At 49.2% G+C, this 11,255-nt stretch overlaps 1 protein-coding gene across 1 annotated transcript; it reads right to left on the bottom strand.

The window, feature by feature from the left end:
* Window positions 1–7,880: 7,880 nt before the first annotated feature.
* Window positions 7,881–9,491, bottom strand: RASL11A (RAS like family 11 member A). Its single transcript, XM_034074477.1, has 4 exons — window positions 9,248–9,491; window positions 9,101–9,157; window positions 8,949–9,028; window positions 7,881–8,761 (listed from the first exon to the last, which is right to left on the bottom strand). The coding sequence occupies exons 1-4, from the start codon at window positions 9,366–9,368 to the stop codon at window positions 8,309–8,311; spliced, it is 711 nt and encodes a 236-aa protein (XP_033930368.1). The 5' UTR covers window positions 9,369–9,491; the 3' UTR covers window positions 7,881–8,308.
* Between the last annotated feature and the right edge of the window lie 1,764 nt (window positions 9,492–11,255).

Here is an 11,255-nt window from a genome sequence, read left to right as displayed (position 1 = left end):
AGCAGATGAGAGTGTTGGTGTGACTTTATGGCTGCAGTCCATCATCAGAAACTCACAGTGACTGGGGACAGCTCAGACAACTTAAAGTCTCCTTCAACATTTTCATGCAAAACATGAGTTGTATGAACTGAGTATGAGTTGTATGGACAGAAAATTAGCTGACCATTAGGTCAAAGAACAGTAATCAATGTTATGATGGGCCATCTGACAGCCAGTCATGAACAGAGGACACAGGGGGTGAAATGGAGCTGATATTGTTCAATATTTTCACCAGTCACCAGACTGATGGCGCAGAGGGCACTTTCAGCACATTTATGGATGGTAATAGATTAGAAGCAATGACATCCATCTCCACTTGGCAGAGCTGGCAGAGCTTCAGTCCAGAGAGACCTTGAGAAACTTGGGACCTGTGTCAATAGAAACCCCATAGAGTCCAACAGGAGCAGTGCAAACCCTGTGCTTTGGTGCAGGATGGCATCCTACTGCCTACAAAAGAGCCATGCAGGAAAGGAACTGGGCTTCAGTGAGAATTCAGTGCAAATCAGGAAAACCATGTACTGGGGATGTGTTAGGAGCAATGTGACTGGCAGTGAGAGGGTAGGTACTATCCCCTTTCTGCCCACTGTTGGTAAGATTGCCCCAGAAGTGTTGTCCCATGTTGGGACCCCCATTTCAAAAGGTCATTGAGAAACTGGAGGAAGTTCATTGGAGTGCTGTCAAGATGGTCCATGGCCTAGAGAGCAAGATCTGCAAGGAGATGCTGAGGGACATGGGTTTGGGTAGTCTGGCAAGGGAGTGTCTTAGGAGAGGTTTGTTATAAAAACACCAATTTTGTGGGCTCACACTCAGCTCTCAAATAATTTTGGATATTTTGAACTGCAGGGAACAACAGAAAAGAAAAAAAAGGTAAAAAACTGTCATTAGGATGTCTGAATATTCCAGAAGGCCCAGGAGATACCCAGGACTGAACGCTATTTCATGTAGACCTGGCTAATCTAGGGACAATTAACAGGTAGTAAGAGACCTCATTTCCCACATGAAAATAACTCAGTTCTGCTTCAGATCTTGCTTATATTTTATCAGCTTCGTATGTGAACATCTCATTAACAAAGACAAATGGACTATAGTATCTTCTAAGCAAGCTTCCTCAGAAATCCCTAAAACAACCAAAAGCCAGGAAAAACAATTCATTGCACCTGGTGCATCAGTTCTTGGAATTTCAGCTGTATTAGGCACTACCTCTTTGTTCACTCAAATTAGACTAATTGCATGCATATTTATTGTGCACTGTGCTTTACTAGCTAGGCAGAATCAAAGTAGGCTGTTTCACTACTGGGAGAGCAATTTTGCATAACAAATATGGACAGTTTTACATCAGGCTAATAACACTATTCCATAATTCAAAACCAGAGCTAAAATTAGCAGTCACCTCAATAATCAGATGCATATTTGATCATCAAGGTAAGAGCCTGAATTAGCACAGAACTCTTGCTCCTATCAATAGCCCTTCGTTCTAGGTAGGTTCTCTTCTATGCCAAGATGATTGGCATGAGATAGGCATGCGAGACTACCTCTTACATTTATATCTTCTTATTTAAACACTAAAGGGACTCCAGAAATCACGCTCCATCTGCATCCATTTGCTATGTGCCTGAAAACTACGTAAACCTCCAGATATGACATTTTATATACCTTTTTAATAGCAAATCACTTGCTGTTGAAAGGAAAATGAAATCAAACCCACATGCTTGTGCTCACTCCAGAAGCACCAGTGCTTTCTTGAGGGTCCCCTTAACATGATACAGCTTCTTTCCCCACTGTGGGTGGCCAAGGGATGGGGAGCCCCTATTACAGAGCAGGTGATGTAGCTCATCTGCACATTGTAAATAACAGACAAAGCCTTGTTGTGCAACGGCCACAAAATGGTCCATTAGGAGGTCTTTTAACAGGCAGCACTTGGACAGATGGAAAATTCCCTCTTGGCCAATGTTGTGTTTTAAGCACCCTTAATCTGCAGGGACATTGCCACTCAAAGGAGATACTGGACACCTTGAGGAATGCAATAAACCCAAAGCAAGCTCTCTATACATTGTCTGAGACATGAAGAGGTGAAAGAAAGGTAAAAAAACCCATAGTTCTGATATAAAATTCCCAAATGTCCCCCATGCCTGTACTGATGGAGTGGTTATTTCATGCTGAAAGCCTGGGTCAGCTTTCTCCCAACTCACTTTAGGGGCAGGTAGAAGAGATTTGGCTGCTTGAGGATAGTGATGAATGACAATACTGTAAATCTGGGCCATGGACTTGTCCCCTCATCTCTGGGGTGCACAGACTGGGGGGGGGGGCTACCTGAGATGGGGGCTTCATGTGGGGTGGTTCTTCCCTGTGTAGGAGCAAAACAGTTGATGTGCCTCCTGCCCCACATGTGCTGTAGAGGACACTTTGCTCAGGGGCTGATGAGATGTCTCAGTTCTGGTGAGGGGACTCCGCAGGATCCAGGGTTAACCCCTGGGGGCAGCTGCCCCCTCCCTGGTGCTGGGCATGGTGGGTGAGAGCCAGGACTTTTCCTATCCAGCACCTCAGTGCAACCCATTTATTTTCACCCAAAACAGCCTAATGGCATCCTTGTCTCTAATTGGAGAGACATCAGTTTGATAGATGGACCACTCGGTGGATAAAGAACTGGCTGGATGGTCACAAGCAGAGAGTTGTGGTCAATGGTTCAATGTTCGGCTGGAGACCAGTAACGAGTGGTGTCCCTCAGGGATTGGTGTTGGGACAGGTCTTGTTTAACATTTGTCGCTGACATGGACAATGGAATTGAGTGTGCCCTCAGCAAGTTTGCTGATGACACCAAGCTCTGTGGTTCTGTTGATACGCTGGAGGGAAGGAATGCCATCCAGAGGGACCTTGACACACTTGTGAGGTGGGCTGATGCCAGCCTCATGAAGTTTAACCATGCCAAGTGCAAGGTCCTACACCTGGGTGGGAGCAATCCCAGGCACAGCTACAGGTTGGGCAGAGAAGAGATTCAGAGCAGCCCTGAAGAGAAGGACTTGGGGGTGTTGGTTGATGAGAAAATGAACGTGATACTGTGAGGGTGGTGAGGTACTGGAATGGGTTGCCCAGGGAGGTAGTGAATGCTCTATCCCTGGCAGTGTTCAAGGCCAGGTTGGACAGAGCCTTGGGTGATATGGTTTAGTGTGAGGTGTCCCTGCCCATGGCAGGGGGGTTGGAACTGGATGATCTTAAGGTCCTTTCCAACACAAACTATTCTGTGATTCTGTGATATTTATTGGCTGCTGTTGCATTGCAGGTAGGTAACACCTCTTAAACTGCTTCAGATCCTAAGGGGCTGCCAGCACCATGCTGCTGTCACTCTGGTTTCTCTGTGATGTCTGCACTCCTCAGGGTTCTGCCAGATCTGTCTCCAAGGGTTAAAGAGGCCTTTGGACTTCTTAATATCAAAAGAAACTGCAGCAGTGGGAGGTTGGCTTACTGAGGATGGCTGTGTTCTTAAAGGGTCCTGGGGAGGGTCAGGCTGTGAGCCCCAGACAACAGGCACATCACTTTGCCTGCGCTGGGGTTTGTTTGCAGGACGAAAGGAAGTATCAGCTGCAGGACCCGAGCTCCCCTGCCTGTCCCAGCCAGGGGAGGTTCAGTCCCCTCTTCCCAGAGCTGCTCCCAGAAACAACATTTGCCGATACTGGCTTACCGTCCCGAGGCGGGGAATTATGATGAAATGTTTACAAGGTGCATTTGAAACCTGAGGAGGGGATGTTCTTAGTGATGGGGACAGAGCCAAATACCTTAGAAGAAAAATATCCCAGCTTTAAGAATTAATTACTGCTTCCTAGTAATGCAGGTTGACAAACACACTTGCGCAATTTCCTGGACAGATATGTTTCAATAGTGATGTTGTGCACAGATCAAGAACAAAACACAGTCTGCTGAACTGTGACCCGTGAGCCGGGCACATGAGCAGATGCCTTTGCCCAAACATGGATCCCGCAAAGCCCGAAGGACGAGTCATGGGGCAAACACAGCCCCCTTTACAGAGCAGTTCACATCATGAGGGCCTCTGAATGAGGATTTCTCCTGTGGGTGGTTATTTTCAGGCAAGAAAGGAAAACATAGATAGCAATAACCAAGTCCATTTTTGAAAACGGCAGCTGTAACATCTATGGAGCTCTATAATCTTTATGCAAACTTTACTCACAGCTTTTCAGTTGTAAATCAAGCATCACAGGCCAGTGAAATGGATGCTCATTTTCTATACCCTAATGTTTCTTTCGGTAGTGTGGGAAGATAGCATAAAACTGGTTATATTCCACAGTATACATAATCAGGCATAATAAGTCATAATATGTATTTATGCTCTTTTCAGTCAGGAGAATCAGCAATGAATGGAGTAGGAAAATTTCATAAACCGACTATCTCAGAAGCATTTCCAATGAAAAGGCATTGCTTTCTCCTTCTTTTCAGAGAGGTGGGAAGAGGGGGGTGGTGGAAGGGCAAGTCAGAATCAGTGGGGTTTTGGTGAACATCTGAAATGTCACTAATTACTCAGCATTCAAGCTGAGATACTGTTTGGTGAGCCACACTCTAATGCACAATAAGGTGTTCCAGGGCATCACTCTGGAGGTTCCTCAGGAAGGCAGCTCTTTGGAGGATTGCAGGTGATGCAGAGACAGCATCGTGCCTGGCGATACTGCTTCTAGAAGGATGACTGGCTTTGGATCCTGACTTCAGGAGCAACTGAAGAGATCCTGCTGTTTTACCAGTAGTCATGCACCAAGTGCAACAGCTGCTGCAGAAGGTCAGCTTTCCCTAAAGGAATTATCCTGAGTCTATCCAGACCTTCATAAATACACAGCAGCTTCACCAAAACCTATTCTAGACTGCCAAGACTAAAACTGTTTTACAGAAGGTCCAGGCATGAGGTGCAGATTTGTTTCTTGTTATCTGTCCATCCAAGCCTCCACCACTTTTGCTCCCTGTCTGAAGCTGGAACCACAGCTGGAATTGTCTGAAGCTCCTGCCCATGGTGTGAATGCAGTCCTTCCTCTCCATGGTCTGTCTTCTCCAAGGTCTTTCATCCAAACAAACCGCACAAATACAGCGTGGACCTGCATCACTGACCAACACGTGCTGATAGCCAAGTCCAGGCCAAGAGGCAGCAAGGAAGCAGCCTAGGTCCAGACTGCTCAAGCAGGGCAGAAAGCAAGACATCTGAAATGCCTTTTGAAGAAAACATCCCTACCTCTGTCAAGGGAACTGCTGCTCCTGAAGTGAAGAGCAGAACAAGTTGATGGCAGATGCTACTTTAAAATTCATGAAGTCTTAAAGCACTACTGGATGATCTCAGCAGAGATAGCTAGACAAAATAGCCCAACAGGGGGGAGATGCTGATGTAGGAGCAGCCACAATAGTGTGTGATGCCGCACACGTCCCTGCTTCTGAGAACCCACTCACCCGTCTTGTCAGGGGAAATTGCTGCCATTCTGTTTCACAGCAGAGGTGGTGGGAGGAAGGAGGCAGACACGTTTTCCTCCGATCAAGGAGAAAACCCAGGCCATGCCCTACTTGTCTTCCTGAAGCCACCCTTGCCTCTGGGTGAAGGACTTAGAGAGTGGTGGTGGCAAGGATACAATAGGGGGGGTATGAGTGGCCATGGCCCAAGAGAAACAAGGCTTTGGAGCTCCTCTGCTAGCACTGGAGAGATGCTTTTCCCTTCCTACCTTGGTGTCTTTCTCTTCATCTGCTAACCCAGGACTGAAAAGGTGCTTGGGCAAAATGAGCTGGGAGCCAGCAGGCTCCTCCTGTTCTTTGCCCATCAGCTCAGGGTTTTATGGGATGAAAACTTCTGGGTGAGGTAAGTCTGTGCTACTGGGTCAGATTCTGACAGACAGCTAAGATTTATGTACCTGTACCCAGTGTTATCCAGAAAGACCCAGCTCAGCTGCTGCCTTAGACTGGAAGCAGGTCAGAGCAACCCTCCCTCCCTGCCATGGGCATCCTTTAGACAGCAAGACTCCTCATTACGTCCTCATGAGGCCTCATCCTGCTCCCACATGTAGCCAAACCAGCTCAACAGCATGGGAAGTGTGGGGCGGGAATGAGAGGATTTGTACCTCCACCTAAATGTGTGTGCCTACATAACAAGGGGCATCTCTTTAGGTTCTCCCCATAGCAGAGATGTAAAACTCTTTCCCTCTACCACAGCAGGGCCCTGAGCTCCTGCTTTGCCAAAGGTTGGTGCCTAATGCTGTCTTTCACCTGGCCTTTAAGGACCATGGGGAGATGCAGACAGGTCCAGTGTACATTACCTGTGCTTTTAGCATATTGTGTGCCCATGTGTGTCCTAGATAACTTTAGCAACTTGCTCGGTGAAACTCTGTACTGAATACATGAGTAAGGAATTGAGATTTATTATTTCCAAAGACAAAGGCTGGGGTTTTTTTTTGTTAAAAAACAACCAAAACCCTATCACAGCAGCAATTTCTCACTATCTGTGATTTCAGGACAGTGAAATGCTGCATAAATATCCCACATCTGATTTTTCAGCTCCCGTTCAGATTTCCCTGTGAATTTATGACCAGTGCGGTGAGCTCAAGTTTGTGCTCATTTCCACCAATCCCCTCTCCCTGCCCAGAATCCTGGGCCTGGCAGAGCATCTCTCACAGCAAAGAATTATTTAAAATGTGTTTTAAGCAGTCACTTGTTTTGTCCCAGACATCACCAGGTTTTAGCACTTCCATGAACGAAAGTTTTGGTCCCAGTTTCAGTTCCTGCAGGTCTGGAACTGCCTCCCTTCAGCTTTCCCATTCCCTTTGGGAGGGCAGCACAAGGCTTTCATAAAGGAGGTACACAGGTATCTCATGTGCCCAACTGATGCTGTGCACATGGCCCTGGATGGGGAACAGTCCTGCTAGCATCCCACACCCCTACTCAGTACTAACACGGGCCTCTGATGCTTCCTCACAGAGCGTCATCCTTAATTTGCTTGGTCACTCTTCCCTCAGTTATCACCACCAGGGAGACTTTCATCTGCAGATCAAGAATGGAGCTGTTCCAGAAAGCTTCAAGCCCCAGGGATCAGAAACACCCCTCTAACTGCAAGGCACAGCAGCATCCCTGCAGCACAGGGACTTACACAGCAGCTACCTGCCTTTCCCAGCAGAAGGAAAGAAGAAAATGATCTTTTTTTTTAATCTCATAGCTTAAGACCAAAGTAAAACCTTACTGGAGTTGTGCCTGAATGGGAACAGCGAGGTTCCTCCAGTACAGATTACTCCACTTCCACACTTTCTACCCAGCACGAAGCACAGCTTTATTTTCTTACCAACACTGTGCACATACTTCAGAGGCACATTTGAAGTGCAAACCCCACATGCCATGCTCAAACACCCAGCAAACAGTTAATAAAAATCATTCTAGTATGGTTCAGAGCTTCTGTAAAAAGAGAATAAAACATCCAACCTGTTTCTAATGGCTACAACATTGATCTGGGGAACACAGAGATGTGATTCCTTTTAAAAATAGCTATTTTCTATTATTTTCTATTAAGGGAGCCTATTCATCTGTCCTTCCTACTACACGTCTCCAGAGAAAGCAACAGCCATCCCACACCCTCCTCTGCTGCGGACTGCTCAGCACTTTGTCCCATGGGAATCTGTAGGAGGAACTCAACCCTCCTGTTAAATACTGAGGGCTCAAGAGGTTAATTCTGTGGCACTGATTACTCCAAAGCACATCAGGAATCTGAGCTCATTCCCAACAGCTTATTATCATTCAGGGAGTTACAGGTGAAGGCAAAACAGCAGTTTTGAGGGAGGAAAGTGATCCCATGATAATCAGAATTCTTACAGACAGTTTTGTTTTCATGTTTAATAGAGCTTTTTCTTCCTTTCTCCATATCAAGCGTTCCATCAAAGGCTTTCAAACATTCTATAAAGGCAGCTGAGTGTTACATCATTATCACTCCCATTTCGGAAACAGGAAACTGAGGCCCCCAAAAAGTCATTTGAGCAGTGTCAAACAGCAAACCCCAGCCCAAAACAGAAATGGAATCAAACCCTCCTGGCAAAAAAACCCTTCTCCAGCTACCTCTATTTAGTTGCTATGCAGCTTTTTTTCTTACTGTAAAAATAACCCAACCAGTCAAACAAGAGAGAATGGCAACGAAATTGCAAGCTTTGACATACTTACTTCCATACTGCTGGTGTTAGTACAAAAATAAAGATTTTTATTAACTAGTTTACAAAAATAAGGTCTATTGGGTCACACAGGATCTCACAACAGGGGGTTATTTGACTTTGGAAGATAAAGCCTGTTTGAAACGTCTCTTTAGATCTTGCATGTTGGGAGATTTGGGTCGAGGGATGATGGATGCCCGCCTCCTGTCCGAGCTGCCAGCATGCTGCAGTTTGCTGAGCTCCTTGCACAAGTACTGGAACACATCGCAGACACCTTGGGAGTCGTCACTTGTGGAGATCTCCAAGAACAGGCTGCCCAGTTCATTTGCCAGCTGTAGTCCCTCCTTTGCCTGCACTTGCCGGGCATGGAGGAGGTCAGCTTTGTTCCCCACAATAATAATGGGGGTCCTGGCATCCGGGTGGACTTTGCGTATGTGCTGGTAGAGCGGCCGGACTACCTGGTAGCTGCTGTAGTCTGTGATGGAGTAGACCAGAAGGAAGCCCTCTGCCCATTTCACGCACCAGGACAGGGCATCCAGCACCTGCACGCAGTCCTCCTGCACCTGCGGTACAACAGACAGCACAAATTTGGCATCAGGCAGTGAAAGTATAAAGCCTGTATCATAGGTGGCACCGTTAAACAGGTCTAAAGGGAAGCCTGAGCTCTGTCTTAGGAGACCAAGCCTGGCCTTGGAAGAAACTGGGGCTCAAAAGCTGAACCTTCAGGTGGCAGAGAAAAGCAGCTCGTACCTGGATGCACCCCGGCGTGTCCTGGATCTGCACGGCAACGTGGTCACCCTCCAGACGGACCAGCCGGGAGTAGAGGCTGCCTGGGGAGCACAGAGCGTCAGGCACCACCCGCGGCACCGGGACCCCGCACCCGGCGCCCGCCTCCGCCTCACCTGTGTTGGGCTCGTAGTCCCCGATGAACCGCTTCGTCAGGAACCGCACGATCATCGCTGAAACACAGAGCGGCAGCATTAGGCGGGACGGACGGGCGGGCACGGCAAAGGAGAGGGGGGCACGGACGGCCAGCCCCCGGCACTCACCGCTCTTGCCGACGCCGCGGGCACCCAGTACCGCCAGGCGGACCTGGGGGCCGGGCAGCCCCGGCGTGCACTCGGCGATAGGCGCCAGGAGGAAGGGCTGGGACATGCTCGGCAGGCGCATGGGAGGGGCGGCCCGGCGGCTCCGCTCGGCCCCTGTCGGCTCGGCCCGGTTCCACTCGGTCCCTGTCGTCTCAACCCGGTTCCACTCGGTCCCTGTTGGCTCAACCCGCCAGGCAGCGCCCAGCGCGGGCGGCCGCCGGCGGCTCTTAAAGGCTCCGGCGGCAGCGCCGTGCTCGGGCCGCCCCTCGGCGGTACCGCCCCCCGCCGCCCCTCCCACCTCCCGCAGCCCTCCCCAGCTTCAGCCCCGCTCCCTGCCCGCCCTGTGGCACCGCTGCCCCTTCCTCCCCGCACCTCCTGTGTCCCCCAGCGCGGGGACAGCCCGGTCCGGCCGTGCGACCTGCGCCCGGTTTGGGGAGGGCACCGCAGCACCCGCCGCGGCAGGCGGGAGGCAGCACCAGCCCGGCGTGCTGGGGAAGGTGCCCCTCCACCACTGCAACAGGCTGCGGCTTCTTGCACCCTCCCTGCAGCGGGAGATGTGAGTCAGGATTGAGAGGAAGTGATTTATTCTTATACTCCAGATTATTCTGCGTCCCACACCTGGACAACATCCCTCCATAGCCAGCGTGGAAATCCCAGACTCTGCATAAAGCAACAGCCAGTCCTGAAATCAGAGTGGTCCACAGGGCCCCAAGGTCTGGATTAGGCCCTTCAGGTTTTCAAAGTGGAATAAAGTTTCAGAGAAGAGAGATGCTCCACCATGAGCCTCAAACCCGCCAGCAGCAGCATGGATGCTTCCGCCTCTGCAAACTGTTGCCTTGGCTCCTGCAAAACTGCTTCTGCAGCACGCTGCTGCTTTGCAAGTGTGTTAAATGTTTACCAAATAATCCATTCACAGGGGCTGCTTTATCAGGCAGATATGTAACACAAGCCAGCAGGAAACAACTCGGAGGCTAGTAGACTGGAACTGGAAAAGAGCTGGATGGGTCTGTGGCTTCACAGCCTGTAACCACACAGGGATGGAGCCACCATGGGAGCTGCAGGGCTGATGCCCAGGGCAGCACTGGTCCCAGATACCCATGGGCAGCCGAGCTGAACCTCAGCAGAGCTGTGCACTGAGGATGTACACGGTCACCTTCAGCACAGCTCCTAAAGATTCACACAAGGACAAGTCATGGTTTTCCTCACTTTCCTCTTGTCCTCCCTCTTACTTTCTCCCTATAACCATGAGAGTCCAGGTATTGACCTGTTGTGTGCTTCTTCAGACACCCTCACTCCAGTCCCTCCAGTGACAGGGAATTTCACACCAAGGAATGCTGCCAGCTCTGCTCTACCAGTAAAGGTGGTCCTGAGAGAAGAATCCTTGACACCATGGGGACAAGGATGGGGAGGAGCTGCTTCCTGCAGGTAACATCAAGGCCACTTTTAACCTGAAAAACTGATTGCCTCTAGAATTTCTACTTCCCATCATGCCATCAAGCCCTTTTATTTTTGTAAACAAGATTTCTCTTTTATCCCTAAAAGGTTTTGACTTCCAGAGGTTGGTGCTGTTGTCATCTGCTCCCACTGCCATGGAATCTTGCTTTGCCCTGCTCACCGTGCCAACGGACTGTTTTTATACATTTCTTTACAAAGGAGCTATTGGAGTACATGTAACTTGCCCTTGGAAGAATGCCACCAAAACTAGTCTGTCCCAGGCAGCTGATTCCCAGATGCCAAGTTGTGAATGCAGCAGTATTAAACAATCACCAACCCCAAAACTCAAGATGCTCCCCACTTCTGGGCATGCTGCCTCACCGGCTGCTGAGAGCATCCCCAAAGGGCAAACAGTGATGGTCAAGCACAGAGATGACAGCACAGAAACACAAGCAGGACAGCCAGCAAATGAAGTGATTTCCAAGGGTCAATGGGTTCTCTGTCTCTCCATCACCACCTAACTCTGGTGCAGCAG

Source organism: Melopsittacus undulatus, chromosome 2 (assembly GCF_012275295.1).
Source record: "Melopsittacus undulatus isolate bMelUnd1 chromosome 2, bMelUnd1.mat.Z, whole genome shotgun sequence".
NCBI classification, from domain to species: domain Eukaryota; kingdom Metazoa; phylum Chordata; class Aves; order Psittaciformes; family Psittaculidae; genus Melopsittacus; species Melopsittacus undulatus.
The sequence above is the reverse complement of the archived record's forward strand: the minus strand, read 5'-3'. Positions and strand labels throughout refer to the sequence as shown.